This window comes from Mesoplodon mirus (genome assembly GCF_964341445.2).
Source record: "Mesoplodon mirus genome assembly, chromosome: 18".
In the NCBI taxonomy this organism is placed as follows: Eukaryota; Metazoa; Chordata; class Mammalia; order Artiodactyla; family Ziphiidae; genus Mesoplodon; species Mesoplodon mirus.
In genome coordinates this window covers 6,352,862-6,366,878 of record NC_138994.1, presented here as the reverse complement: position 1 = coordinate 6,366,878, position 14,017 = coordinate 6,352,862, and the positions used below count along the sequence as shown (strand labels likewise).

Genomic DNA, 14,017 nt, shown 5'->3' with positions numbered 1-14,017 from the left:
CTTGTGGGAGGCCAGCGCTGCTAGTGGAAGGCTAGGGTTTCTCCCTCCCCCCAGCCTTCTTCCACGGCCTAATCGAGCTTCCTTTCTTGAAACGAAATGAGGAAGAAGATCATGCAATGCAGGCACTTTTACTGTTCTCGGGGCAGCGTTTCACAACTCACAGTCCCTCCTGCCGTTGACCAGCATGACCTCTCTCTCCTGTATATGCGTCCAACCCCAGCCTGGTTTGAGGACCTTGGCAGAGGGGCGGGGGTGATGAGCAGGGCAGGCTCCTAGCCCAACTTGGCAGTGAAGACCGCCAGGCCCTGCTGTCCCAGGGGCATGACTGTCACGGCTTCCACCTCCCCGCCCCCACGGGTGGGCTTCTGGAAGTGGATCTCCAGGACGTCTTGTAGGTCCGGGCCATCCAGGACGTCGGGAATGTTGAGCACCAGCACCGAGTGGGGCACTGGCAGGGACCTGACCTGGAAAAGGAGCCGGGAGGTGGGCAAGGGCTCGTGCAGGTTGGGCTGGGGGATCGGGGGTCGGGGGCAGAGGTCGGGGCAGGTGGCGACCGTGGGAGTATGGGAGGTGCAGGAGGCCTGGAGAGGTTGGCAGCGGGTAGGTCAGTGGGGTTTCGGGGCTGTGGTCCTTCCTTGGGCAAGTTTCTGGCAGGCAGACAGGTTAGCGGGTCCAGTCCCCATCTTCCACCTTCCCACTTACCTCAGCCTTCTGGATCTTTCCACTCATGTAGGGAGAGACTCTCAGAGGGAACTGCTGCTTACCCAGTGGCACTGTGAACTGGCCCATCTGGCACAGGTGCTGGGCCACTGCAGGGACAGGGAGCGGGGGACCTTCAGTATCAAGGGCTCCCCCCTCCCGTGGCCTGGTGCCTCTGCTCTCGTCTCGACGACAAGCCCCTTACCTGTATCCTTAGCGAAGCCCAGCATGACACTGCCCTGCAGCAGTTCCCGCGTCTCCACATCGCCACCCCCGTTCTTGCTCTTGCCAAAGAAGATCTCCAACTTGTCCAGCAGCTCCTCCTCACTTAGCTTAAGCCCGGCAGGAAACCCACTGACCAGTACTCTCTGTTCATTCATCTGGCTGGACACCTAGGGGGAGGCAGGAGGGAGTCATCCCAGGCACACCCCACTCCCTTGTGCCCAGGTGCATGGGGCCCCGTGCAGACCCCAGGACCCTGCCATTCTGTCACCTGGATGGTGGTCAGCATAGGCAGCTCCAAGGGCTGGACCTGCACCCGCAGTCGGAACGTTTCCACATTGATCGTGTGCTCCGTTTGCTGCAGCACCTGCTTGGCCACTGGGTGGGGGAGTAGGGTCAGTGCTTAGGAAGCCTCCCAGCCTCCCTCCCAAGGTTTCCCGGAGCTCACCACTGGGGTCATCAAAGGTGACCAGAGCAGAGCCTCCAGGCAGAGGGTAACAGATCCGCACGTTAGAAACCACAGACTTGGCCGTTTCCTTGCCCTGCTGAATGTCTCCTCGGAACACCAGGGGGGCCTCAGGCACTGGGAATGGGACCTGGAGGTGGGGGAGGAGAGGCTGATGCAGATTCCAGGGTTGGGAGAGCGCCCCACTCCCAGGAGGAAAGCACCCCCAATTACATGCCACTGATGCTGAGTGCCAGGGATGAATACTGAAAGAAGAGCTGGGTAACTAAGTGGATGAATGTGGGTCAAGCATGTACTGGCACTTTACATACAAAATTTTAGTTTGCCCTCACACAAGCCTGTGAGGTAGGTAGCTCCACTTTACAGAGAAGCAGACAGGTTCAGAGAGTTCAAGTAACACACTCGAGGTCACACAGCAAGGAAATGGCAGAGCCAGTAGTGAAACCAAGACCTCCCCAGCTCTTTCTACCAGGCCACACCCCCTCCCAGCTTACCTTGTCTTGGGGGTTGTCCCTGAGCTTCCTTTTCAGCTCCTGTAGCCTGGTCTTTAGTTTGGCCTGTTCCTCCTGAAGGGCTTGGAGGGCCTATTGGAGCAGAAGGGAACAACCAGACATCCGCCTGCCTCTCCAGAGAATGAATGAGCCAGGGAAAGGGGGCCGCTATTCTGGACACTCCAGGAGCAGAGTTGATGCTCAGCCCGAGAACAACCCAACCCCTTCACCCTGCCCTGGGCTTGTCTTGGCCCAGCCTGGCTGCCCCCATCTCAGCTGCTTGAAAGGCAGGAGCCTTTGCAGCAGCCACGGCTGGGTCATTCCTGGAGACCTAGAGTTTAACAAACACTGATTGAGCTCCTGCTCTGAGGTACTGGGCACGACACAGGCAGTAGAAGAAAAGGGTCCAGCGCTTAGGCCTATATAAAACGGTACTCAGGGGACTTCCCTGGTGGTCCAGTGGGTAAGACTGCGCTCCCAAAGCAGCCTGTGTGGGTTCGATCCCCGGTCGGGGAACTAGATCCCTCATGCGTGCCACAACTAAGAGTCCCGTATGCCGCAACGAAGATCCCGCATGCTGCAACGAAGACCCAGCACAGCCTAAATAAATAAATAAATATTTCAAACAGACAAACAAACGGTACTCAGGACAGTGCACAATCACACGACTGATGGTGGAGGAGAGGCTGATGGTGGAGGACAGCAGGAATTTGGAGGAGGGACCGTCCCAAAGCGGTTAACACAACTAGGGAGGCCTCGAGGAGTAGTAGGGGCTTACAGTTGCAAGATGTCATAAGACTACCAGCTAACATGTGCTAAGTCCTTTATATGGATTATACCACTCATGTCTTGCAACAACCTTATGAAATAAACACCCTCTTCTTATTTTGCAGATGAGGCAACAGTAGCTCAGAGAGGTCAGGTGACTTTTACCCGAAGTCATTTGGCCCTAGGCAGTCTGACGACGGACTCAATCTATGCTTTACAGTGAAGAAATCAAACTCAGAGCAGGGGAGTAATTTACCCCACATCTCCCAGCTTGTCCCATGACTGCCACCCTTTCTGCTGTACCAAGCAGCCTTTCAGGCCGGGTGTGATTTGGAGCAGATCCAGAGAGAGCTGACAAATGGGCAGGGGAGTGACACCAGGGATGGGAATAAATGCACCTTTGTTTGTGGGATGGAGAGCTCACCCTGTGGTTGGAAGCCTGACAAATAAGGTCAGCTCAGGGAAGTGTGAGCTCACTGGGGAGGACGGGACTCTGTCCTGGCCATCTCTGTGTCCCAAGTGTTCAGCAGAGTCCCTGGCACAAAACAGGCATTCAGTAAACCCGTGTTGAATGAATGAATGAAGTGAGTGAATGAATGAAGTGAACAAATGACAGAACGGGAACATATTACAGTGGGCGTTGAATAATTCAGTGTGAGTTCACTCTATTTTAAGCAGAAGAAAACTAGGGCTTGATCAAATAATGCCGGTTAATGTAGTGAGAAATAATCAGTGACTTTCAGGGTCAGTTACATGACATCAATGAGTCAGGGGAGCAGGTGCAGTGTGATACGGAGAGGTGGGGACTCTTACATCCTGCAGACAGCATGTTCCAACTAAAGTGGCAACCCCTTCTCAGCTCTAGCCAAGTTTTTTCACATGGAATGTGGTCTCAGTATCCCAGTATCCTATATCTTCCCATTTCTAAGGGAAACCAGAAATCTGGATTTTTATTTGAAAAAGATGGCTTGATTTTAAATAAATATGAAAAATAAAAGTTGGATTCAGTCTTTAGTCCATCCTCTTTTTACTTCTGCTTTAAATCTTGACCTAATTATACATATTGTTTGAAAATCTAGTAATTGGCAATGCTATTCAATAAATAGCTTTAAATAAATAAATAAATTTATTTTTAAAAGCTTCATAAATACAGTTTAAAAAAAACATTCAAAAACGTCCATCCACTGGTGAATGGATACAAGGAAAAACAAACAAACAAACAAATTCAAGCAGAGAGTTTATCAGTGGGAAAATGGGGAACTGGTGAAGATTTCTGAAAGGGGGAGTGAGGTGATGGACACTGTTGAAAAGAGCACAATCCGGTCATCAAAAAATGGACAGAAGACCTAAATAGACATTTCTTTGAAGAAGACATACAGGTGGCCAACAGGCACATGAAAAGATGCTCAACATTGCTAATTATTAGAAAAATGCAAATGAAAACTACAATGAAGTATCACCTCACAATGGTCAGAATGGCCATCCTCTGTCTATAAATAATAAAAGTCTGGAGAGGGTGTGGAGAAAAGGGAACCCTCCTACACTGTTGGTGGGAATGTAAATTGGTGCAGCCACTATGGAAAACAGTATGGAGGCTCTTTAAAAAAATAAAAATAGAGTTACCACATGATCCAGCAATCCTGCTCCTGGGCATATATCTGGAAAAGATGAAAACCCTAATTTGAAAAGACACATGCACCCCAATGTTCATGGCAGCACTATTTATGGTAGCCAACACATGGAAGCAAGTTAACTGTTCATCAACAGATGAATAAAGAAGATGTTATATATATATATGTGTGTACACACACAGACACACACACAGACACACACTGGAATATTACTCAGCCATAAAAAAGAATGAAATAATGCCATTTTACAGCAACATGGATGGACCTAGAGAGTACCATACTAAATGAAGTAAGTCGAGAAAGACAAATACCATATGATATCACTTACATGTGAAATCTAAAAAAAATGACACAAATTAATTTACAAAACAAAAACAGACTCACAGACATAGGAAACAAACTTATGGTTACCAAAGGGGAAAAGGGGTGAAGGAGGGATAAATTAGGAGTCTGGGATTAGCAGATGCACACTATTATGTAGAAAATAGATAAACAAGGACCTACTGTATATAGCACAGGGAGCTATATTCAATATCTTGCAATAACCTATAACAGAAAAGAATCTGAAAAAGAATACATATATGTATAAGTGGATCACTTTGCTGTACACCTGAAACTAACATAACATTGTAAATCAACGATACTTAAGAAAAAAAAAAAAAAAAAGAGCTGGCAGTGACGGCAGGATGAACTGGAGCAGCAGGCACTGAGGACAACAAGCCCAGATCTGCAGCTCTAATGCTCACAGACGTGACAGGAGCTGACCTGAACCTCTGGCACTTGCACAAGGAGCACACACAGATGAGTACATCTCACGAGGAAAAGCTGCCAGACTCCGGATGCTGTATTAAAGCGACAGAGGGGACAGACTGGAGAGACGATGCGACACTGAGGTTGCAGACTTGGGTGTCCAAGGATTTGGTATAATGTCATTGACCCAGCAGGCAAGGGAAGAGAGCCAGTAGTTACTGGGGACCTGCTAAGTGCCTGGCACAGTTGGACTCCATCCCATTTAAGTATCACAAAACTGCCTCCTGTCTCCAACTCCCAACTGAAACTTCTCTATCACAGACTTCTTAAGGACAACACAGGCTGATTGTACTCACTTACTTGAATTCAACTATACATGCTATTTATTTACTTAACGAACATGATAACTTGGTCTCTAAATGCAAGCCAGTATCCATCTGGTACTCAACTGAAAAAAAAAAAAGGGATCCGTTTTACACTGAGCTCATTGAGAGACTGTAAATTCTGGATACTTAGGGGTGAGTTAATGATTTGAGGTTCATTTGACTACATGAATTCTTCTGCCTTACTTGCCAAGTTTAGAACCTAACCACCCCTAAGATAAAATCTCATGCTACCTGTGTTCATCATAGCAGTACTGAGAGACAGTGTGATATAGCAGTTAAGAGCACAAGTTCTGGGGCCAAAGCTCTGGGGCTTACATTCAGCTCCTCTTACTACTGCCAAGACAATGGGCAAGTTATTTAACTCTCTGTGCCTTGGTTTCTTCATCTGTAAAGTGGGAATAGCAATTTCTACCTATGTATAATTTTATTTGGAAAAGTAGTTCCCGGCATATGATGAGTACTATGTTAAATGTTTTATATTTTAATAATCCTCATTTGATAATTGAGGAACCTGAGTTCATCAAGGTTAACTAATGGTGGGAGTTCCCCGATGGCCTGGTGGTTAGGATTCCAGGCTTTCACTGCTGTGGCCTGGGTTCAATCCGTGGTCGGGGAACTGAGATCCTGGAGGCCACGTGGTGTGGCCAAAAACAAAAAAAAAACCCACAAAAAAACAAAACCAAACAAAAAAACTTTGGCCCTAATGGGCCAAAGTAAGCCAAACCCAAGGCTGTTGAAGACACAGTGTCAGGGACAGGACTTGGTGGATTGGACTCTGGGTTAGAACAGTATGTGGTAATGGTAGAAGCCAAGAGGATGGAAGAACTCATTCAGGGACAGAGCCCTTAAAAATGTGATCTTTGAAGATACCTAGTCAGGGGTCAGGAAAGATAAAGGAATGCAGAGAAGAAAAAGAAGGCATGGGGACTTCCCTGGTGGTCCAGTGGGTAAGACTCCGTGTTCCCAATGCAGGGGGCCTGGTTTCGATCCCTGGTCGGGGAACTAGATCCCACATGCATGCCGCAACTAAGAGTTCACGTGCCACAGTTAAGAGTCCGCATGCCGCAACGAACATCCCATGTGCCGCAACTAAGACCCGGTGCAGCCAAAATAAATAAATACATGTTAAAAAAGAAAAGAAAAAGAAGGCCTGGGCAGGGCCAGGGCCAGGATTAGGTAGCATCATAGACACAAAGGAAGAGGAGTGATGAAACGGAGGCAAAAGAAAAGGAGGGCTACAGGAAGTCCCCTCCCTCATTTGCTTCCTTATTCACTCATGCAACGATCAGCTACCAGGCATCTACCATGTGTCGGGCCCTGTGCTAGGCTCTGGGGATACAGTAGTGAACCAAACAGACAGGACTTCCCTGTGGGGTTTACATTTTAGGGGATGAGCCAGATAATAAACACAATAAATAAGTAAAATCTGCAGTATGTTAGTGATAAGTGTTATGGACAAAAACAGAGAAGGGAGGATGGAGAATGTTGGCGTACAGTTTTAACTGGGGTGATCAGAGTAGGCCTCACTGAGATATTTGATCCTATCCTTGCAGGAGATAAAGGAGTCAGCCGTGTGCATATGTGCGGGAAAGTTCTATGCAGAGGGGGCGGCACGTGCAAAGGCCCTGAGGTGGGAGTGTGTTGTATGTATTTGAGGAACATCCAGGAGACCAACGGGGCTGGAGCAGAGTGAGTGAGGGGGGAGTGGTGGGAGACAAAGTCACTGAGAAAACAGAGGGGGGCCATGAAGGGCCCTTCACATAGTGAGGTGGGAGGCTGCAGGCAGGCTGAAATGCCACCAGGGTAACTTGGCTGTTGTGTGAACAGACTGATGTGGGGAAAGGGCACTAACAGGGAGACCACTTAGGAGGCCATGACAGTGTCCAGGTGAGCAATGCTGACGGCCTGGATCAGGTGGCAGCAGTGGAGGGGGTGAGGCGCGGTCAAGAGTTTAGACTGATGGAGGGAATTCCCTGGCGGTCCAGTGGTTAAGACTCCACACTTCCACTCCAGGGGGCACGGGTTCAATCCCTGGTTGGGGAACTAGGATCCAGCAAGCCGCGCAAGCGTGCCACACACACACACACACAAAGTTTAGATTGATTCAAGTTGCTGATGGATTGGAAGTAGGATGTGGAAGAAGAGAGACGAGTGTGATGACACTAAGCTGTCAGGCTTGAGCAACTGAGGGAAAGGAGAGCCATTTGCCGAGATGGGAAATACGTTGGATGGAAGAGATTGGGGTTTACTTTGAACATATTAGGGATGAAGTGCTTACCTGACATCCCAGTAGAGACGTAGAGTGGTGGTTGCCTCTATGATGTGGCATCCAGGGAAGGGGTCCAGGCCATGAGTATAAATTTGAAAATTATCCAAGCAGAGATATTTAAAGTCACAAAATTAAATGAGATCAACATGTAGAGGTCCAAGGGCTGATTTCTGGGGCAACCAACACTAAGAGATCAGGGGAACAAGGAAGCACCAGCCGAGGAGAATGCAGAGGAGGGGCTGGTGAAATCTGAGGGGGAGCAGGCATGAAGAACACCACGGTTAAGGCAGAGGAGCCCACAGCTGTGCCCAGTGCTGCGAACAAGCCTTGTGCCAGGAGGCATGAGAATGACCGCTGAGATTGAGCAACAAAAAAAGTCCTGCTTATCATAGGAGATGGTCAGTTCATGCACAAGGATGATCACTGTAGCCTTGATTACAATGGAAAAAAAAAGAAATCTACATGTCCAACAAGAAACAGCTAAGTATAAAATATTTAGCAATTAAAAGACAGTAATAAAGAACATTTAGCATGAAAAAGTGCTCACAATAAGCAAAAAAAGCAAAATATAAAGCTGCCTATAAAGACATTCCCTATTCTGTTGATTTAAAATGTTTTAATTCATGAGGATATTTATTAATGCATAAAAATTCTGGGAAGATAGACATCACAATGTCATTAATAGACTGTCTCTCAATAATGACTTTAGGGTGATTTTTTAAAAATATAGTTTCCTGAACCCACCTTCCATCTTTCCTTTCTAATATGTAAAGGCCCTTTAAGAGAGCACTTTTAGCAGAGTGGGAGGAGTGAGGGGTGGCTGAACTGGGGAACTGGGGATATGAAGAGGTTGGCAATATGAACAATAATGAACATGTACTGAGCATTCAGTAGGTGCCAAGCAGCGTGCTCAGTTTTTACTGTGTATTTTAGGGATTGTTTAGTTTAATTCTGGCAGGGAGGTATTCTTGTGTGGAAGTGTTACTATCATTCCCACCAAATAGATAAGGAAATGGGGCTTAGATTGTAAACTTTAGAGAGGCTGATAACTTACTCCGGGCCACACAATTGGAGGAACCAGGATTTGGAACCAGGCAGGCTGGCCTCTAGAGCCTGTGTCTTCCTTCAACATTTGAGGGGCAAATGAAAAATTTCCAAGCAAGAGATCTATATATTTGTAACAGACGGGGTAGTATCAGGGAGAAAGACTGAAGAAACTAGGGAAATGAGATTCATTCACTCAACAGCTGTTTACTGAGCGCCTACTGCATGCCAGGCACTGTGCTGGGCACCGGGGATCAAGGGTGAACAGGCTGAGACAAAGGACCAGCCCGCAGAGGGCTTAGTCTAGCACGAGCAGGGGCGATCAGGGGTCGGGAAAGGGGGGGCCACAGCAGACAGGGGCAAGGTTAGGTCTCAGAAGAGTAACACTTCTTCCCCTCACCCTGAAGAGAGGGCAAGGTGACATTTAGATGGAAATATGAGGAGAGGAACTTGTTGAGGAAGATCTCAGGAGATAAAGGTGTGAGCAATTCTTAAACTTTTGGGGGTCACAGAACCCTTTGAGTATCTAATGAAAACGATGGCTTCTTTCTCCAGAAAAATGCACATCCACACAAGGAATTCATGATCCCCTGAGATACAGGTTATAGAACTGTGTCTGAGGCAATGGATTAGGGGACCAGCTCCCTAGCGGAGAGGTAGGTCATCCCAGCAGTCTCTCCCCACACCTGTAGCAGGTCTAAGAGATGGGTAGGGAGAGGGTTGCCTGCCAGGCCCTGGGATACCTGTAGATTCCTGGCCAAGAGGAGCATTCCTCTTGGATTCTCCCCACCCCCAAGACCCTCCTCTCACCATCATGGTCTAAGGTCCAGTTAGCAAGGGCTGAGGCTTCAGAGCTGGCACAAAGTGGCAGGGTCCAATGCGACTCAAGTCTTGCTTGCACTTTGCGGAGTTTTGGTCTCCCCAGCAGAGCCTGAAAGACACTTCTTACGGTTCTTATGCAGCCTCTTTGCTTTCACTTTCATTTCAGTAAAGTCCCTGCCCTTCCGTACTCCACCCCTGGGTGGCTTCCTGGTCTTCGAACTTCCCCCAGCTGTGAGGCCTCAGGGGAAGTTACCCTGCAAGCAACTACGAACTGAATGCTGGCCCCAATCAGCCATTCATTCCCAACCTAGCAATCCCAGCACAGGCCTATTGGTTCAATTTTGTCTGCTTTGTTAATGGCTATTTCCCAAGAGCTTAGAATGTTGCCCAGAACATGCAGACGTTGATAACTGAATGAGAAATGCAACCAGGACAGATAAAGCCCCATCAAGTTGACAAAGCTGTAGCAATAGCCAGCACTTGAGAGCTGTTATGTGCCCAATACCAATTCTGCTTTCCATGAATTAACTCAACCTTCAAAACAACCCCTTGAAGTTGGTTCCATTTTCCCGATGAGATTCTAAACTTGTGAGGCACAGAAGTGTAGAAACCTGCCCAAAGTCACATTGCTAGGAAGTGATGCATGTATCCAAACCTGGTTGGAACAGTATTTGAACTTGAATTTTTAGTTAAAGAAGGGTTTAAATATAGTTCCATTTGTGACTGTGAGTAGGCAAGCTACTTACTGGAGACATGGAACACTGAACACTTAAGGGTGAGGGGCTTCCCTGGTGGCGCAGTGGTTAAGAATCCGCCTGCCAACACAGGGGACACAGGTCCGAGAAGATCCCACATACCGTGGAGGAACTAAGCCCCTGCGCCACAACTACCGAGCCTGCGCTCTAGAGCCCGTGCTCCGCAGAGAGGTCACCGCAATGAGAAGCCCGCGCACTGCAACGAAGAATAGCCCCCGCTCACCACAATTAGAGAAAAGCCTGCGCGTAGCAACGAAGATCCAATGCAGCCAAAAATAAAAAACAAAAACAAAAAAACCCAAAAAACACTTTAAGGGTGAGATGAGTCCAATGAATATACATAAAACAGTGCAGGATAGTTGTTTTCTATTTTCACCTAGGCCAGGGCTTCCCACTCAGAGTAACTTACTGAGCCCCTTTCTCAAGCCCCCACCCCTCACCCCAGCTGAAAGTGTGCCAAGTGTGAAGCTTGGCAAATAGGGCCATGTTAATCCTAGTTCCATTTAGTGACTTAGTACCAGCTTGGCTGGAGAACCTATTTCATCAGTAACACCAGTCACAGTTAAGTATCTAATGAGAGGTAAAATGCTATAGAAGGGCCAAATGCCTTTCCTGTAACACAGTGGTGACAATCCAGAGCCCAAACCCCTTGAATCACACCCTTTCTTGCCTGTCTCTGCTAGCCAGACCATTTGGGGACTTCTCCTTGGTCCCACTAGGAATGGCTGCTCTGTGGCTCAGGCCTTCATTGTTGGTGTCCATCCCCATCTAGAGCAGTTCTCCAGTGTGGTCCTCGTCCAAGCAGCACCAACATCACTTGACAAGATGCTGAATTCTGACCTACCAAATCTGGCACTCTGGTTTAACAAACCACCTCAAGCTAGTGACTCTTAATCCAAAGTAGATGGTGTCCACTCAGAGGGGCCTTTGGTTGTCACAACATGGCGGGGGTGGGGCGGGGAGAGAACAGTTCTCTAGATATGTAATGGGTTGAAGCCAGGGATGCTTAAACAATTCCACACCTAAAAATGTCCAGAGTAGCTCTTTTGGGGAAACCGTTCAATATCACATTTTACCCATTGAGCTAGACCATGAAAGGATTATGAGGCGATGGACAGAAGTAGCCCATGTCTCACAAAGGCAGATTGACCTTTTGTTTTATATTTTCCCACAGTCCCTCATCCACCACCCAGTGTCTCTCATCGTATGAATGCTCTTTCCCAGTCTAATAACAAGAAGGCAGACACATGGATTTTTTTTTTGTATTTTTGTATTTTTAATGACTGAAACAAGACAGACCTAAAACCGCAGCTTCTGAAAGAACCATTTGTTCTTGCCGGTCTTGTATCTAGAGGGGAGAAAAGGACACCAATGAGGGGAAGAATCACAGAAGACAAAACTGTCTTCATGGAGAACAGTGAAACCATACTCCAGCATTCACTACCAAAGCCTACTTACCTCTCCTCAAACTTGACCTTGGCCTCTCGTCGGGCCTTGCGTTTGAGAGCAGGGTCTCTGAAGACATCCTTGTTGACAACAGTTTTGTCCAAGGGGATATCCACAGAGTACCTGGGGACAATGGCAGGAAGGTAGGAGCAGCCCACATGCTGCCAGGGCCTTCACCCCTCCGCCCCACTCCTGGGACATTGGCATGTTAAGGTCTGACTCCATAGGAGCTATCATCAAAACTGTGCTGAAGTCCTGATGATATTCTTTGGAAATGCCCAGTTTTAACAAACTCATTTACATAGATTCAAGCCACTGAAAAACGTCACAATTCATTCTCAGTTTCCCACAACTACCCTACCCTGTAGTAACTATTATCCTTGAGAGTGGAAGAAGGCAGGCCAGATTCTATGCCTGTGTTTACTGTGGCTGGAAACAAATGGAACAACCTTTACTCAACACTTCAAAGAATTTTCAGGTGAGGAGAGAGACAGATCAAGAGCAAGTCTGGAAGACGTTTTTCAATCCGGCTTTGCCAAGTCAGGGAAATCAACAGAAAACGACAGGAAAGTCAACACTTCCAACATGGATTAAAGACGCAACACTGAAAACCACGGCCAAATGACAAACTGAAGATGATGTCTCTTCCACTGGAGTGGCTGCAAGGTTGTCTCCTTATTCGGCAGGGCAGAGAGTGGGAAAAGTTAGAAAAAGTCACTTTCATTCCCATTCTTGAAATGCTCACCTTGTAGGCATGAGGTGATTATAATTATAAACTTTCACGAAAGACTTGATCTTTGACCTCTTGGCAATTTTCTTCTTGCCCATGGCAGCTGTCACTTTGCGGGGATAGCGATCAATTCCAGCCACCAGAGCGTGGCTGTAGGGTCGGTCTGAGGTGCCATCATCAATGTTCTGAATGAGCAATTACATGTTATTGCTATGTAGGCCCCTTTGCGAGATGTAGGGCGCGTGTAGAAAGAACACCCTCAACCCCGAGGCCTCTGAGACCCACTATTATAAAAACCACACAAAGCAGACATTCTAAGTGCTATGCTAGATGCCCAAAGAGTAACAGGGAAAAGGGTGGTATCCTTCCCACCAGGAAAAATCTGGAAGGGTTCCTGGGAGGTAAGAAATTTAAAATGTAACAACAGTGAACAATTATGACGTGGTTGCTATAGGCCAAGCACTAGTTCTCGGGACTTTACGTCTCTTAACCTCCTCCAGGATTGCACTGCCAGGAAGGGTTACAGGCAGGATCCCAAACCTGGCTGCCTAACTCCAAAACCAGCCTCAGGTAGACGGAGGAAAGGGAACCAAGGGTGCCCCGGTGTCCCCAACAGTCAACAGCAGTGGTGTATGTGGCCAGAGCTTAGGAAAATCTCATAAAAGGCTAAAGACGTAGGTAAAAGGCAAACGGTGAACGGCTAGATTATGCTAAGTGACCATTTTAACTAGAAACAATTTCTCCTCTTTTTACGGAGTCCCAGCTGCAGCACTTACTACCTGATGGACCTCAGGTGAAACTTAACATCTCTAAACCTTCGCAGTAGAAAGCAACCTTATGGTTACCGCAAGGACTGCACATGACACTTATATAAGGCAGTGCCAGGCACCAAGCAAGCGTTCAATAAACGTCAGCCATTAGTATTATTTAAAACCTCTTTGATAGAGAACGCGTTGGGTGTTAGCTGTCCAATTCAACTCCCATTTGTTATTTTGCGTCTTTCTCTCTCAAAAGCTCTCATGCATTCACCCCCCCCACCACCATTCGCAATGCTCAGTGAGTAATGCCCCCAAACTAGGTCTTGAATTCCAAGTGGCCCGCCCGCCCCATTCACGGGATACAAAGGGGCACAGGTTCGCGAGGTTGGTACCTTTACGATGACCGCTTTGCGTCCGGAGTAGCGACCGGCCAGGACCAGCACCACCTTCCCGGGTTTCATGAACTTGCCCATGTCTGCAGAGGAAAGAGAAGGGGCCGCTCAGAAACCCGCCAGCTCAGGCTGTGGGCCCGAAACTTCAGCGGCGCTCACTGCCGTCTCGGCTCAGGCCGCCCGCAGGTCCTGCTCGCAAGACAGGATCCGCTACGAAGCCGTCAGAGACCGAGGAATGAAAAGCACCCGGCACCACCCCGCAACTCGACCCCCAGGCCGCGGATGGCTGCGGATTGTAATACCTCGCCCCAGCCGCTACTCACCGGCAGCAACCTCTCCGGCCCACAGCAGAGGAAGAAAGAGCACTTCCGCTTACCTTTCACCCCGG

The 14,017-nt window shown here is 48.0% G+C and overlaps 2 protein-coding genes and 1 long non-coding RNA gene across 5 annotated transcripts; 1 reads left to right on the top strand and 2 right to left on the bottom strand.

The window, feature by feature from the left end:
* Window positions 1-112: 112 nt before the first annotated feature.
* On the bottom strand, window positions 113-9,718 carry IFI35 (interferon induced protein 35). 2 transcript variants are annotated; one of them, XM_082602977.1, is made up of 7 exons: window positions 9,537-9,718; window positions 1,882-1,971; window positions 1,370-1,517; window positions 1,193-1,299; window positions 905-1,091; window positions 703-809; window positions 113-464 (listed from the first exon to the last, which is right to left on the bottom strand). In XM_082602977.1, exons 1-7 carry the CDS (start codon window positions 9,540-9,542, stop codon window positions 273-275), a joined length of 837 nt encoding a protein of 278 aa, XP_082459103.1. In that variant the 5' UTR covers window positions 9,543-9,718; the 3' UTR covers window positions 113-272. The 2 variants fall into 2 exon arrangements, with proteins under 2 accessions (XP_082459103.1, XP_082459104.1); XM_082602978.1 differs by lacking the exon at window positions 9,537-9,718 and adding an exon at window positions 8,737-9,307.
* Window positions 389-3,660, top strand: LOC309792943. Its single transcript, XR_014291835.1, has 2 exons — window positions 389-483; window positions 2,772-3,660. It is a non-coding gene; the product is annotated as an uncharacterized lncRNA (long non-coding RNA).
* Window positions 9,719-11,540: 1,822 nt separating the features above from the next.
* Window positions 11,541-14,017, bottom strand: RPL27 (ribosomal protein L27). 2 transcript variants are annotated; one of them, XM_082604146.1, is made up of 5 exons: window positions 13,953-14,012; window positions 13,630-13,712; window positions 12,495-12,664; window positions 11,762-11,872; window positions 11,541-11,651 (listed from the first exon to the last, which is right to left on the bottom strand). In XM_082604146.1, the coding sequence occupies exons 2-5, from the start codon at window positions 13,708-13,710 to the stop codon at window positions 11,603-11,605; spliced, it is 411 nt and encodes a 136-aa protein (XP_082460272.1). In that variant the 5' UTR covers window positions 13,711-13,712; window positions 13,953-14,012; the 3' UTR covers window positions 11,541-11,602. The 2 variants fall into 2 exon arrangements, with proteins under 2 accessions (XP_082460272.1, XP_082460271.1); XM_082604145.1 differs by having other exon boundaries at window positions 11,542-11,651; window positions 13,932-14,017.

Coding starts and splice junctions, on each gene's coding strand:
- IFI35 (XM_082602978.1), bottom strand. CDS start 8,814: ATGTTGAAGGAAGACACAGGCTCTAGAGGCCAGCCTGCCTGGTTCCAA. Junction 1,972..8,736: donor CTCCAATTGTGTGGCCCGGA/GTAAGTTATCAG, acceptor CTGCTCCAATAG/GCCCTCCAAGCCCTTCAGGA. Junction 1,518..1,881: donor GGGACAACCCCCAAGACAAG/GTAAGCTGGGAG, acceptor CCCCACCTCCAG/GTCCCATTCCCAGTGCCTGA.
- RPL27 (XM_082604145.1), bottom strand. CDS start 13,710: ATGGGCAAGTTCATGAAACCCGGGAAGGTGGTGCTGGTCCTGGCCGGT. Junction 12,665..13,629: donor GCAAAGCGGTCATCGTAAAG/GTACCAACCTCG, acceptor TTGCTCATTCAG/AACATTGATGATGGCACCTC. Junction 11,652..11,761: donor AAGGTCAAGTTTGAGGAGAG/GTAAGTAGGCTT, acceptor TCTCCCCTCTAG/ATACAAGACCGGCAAGAACA.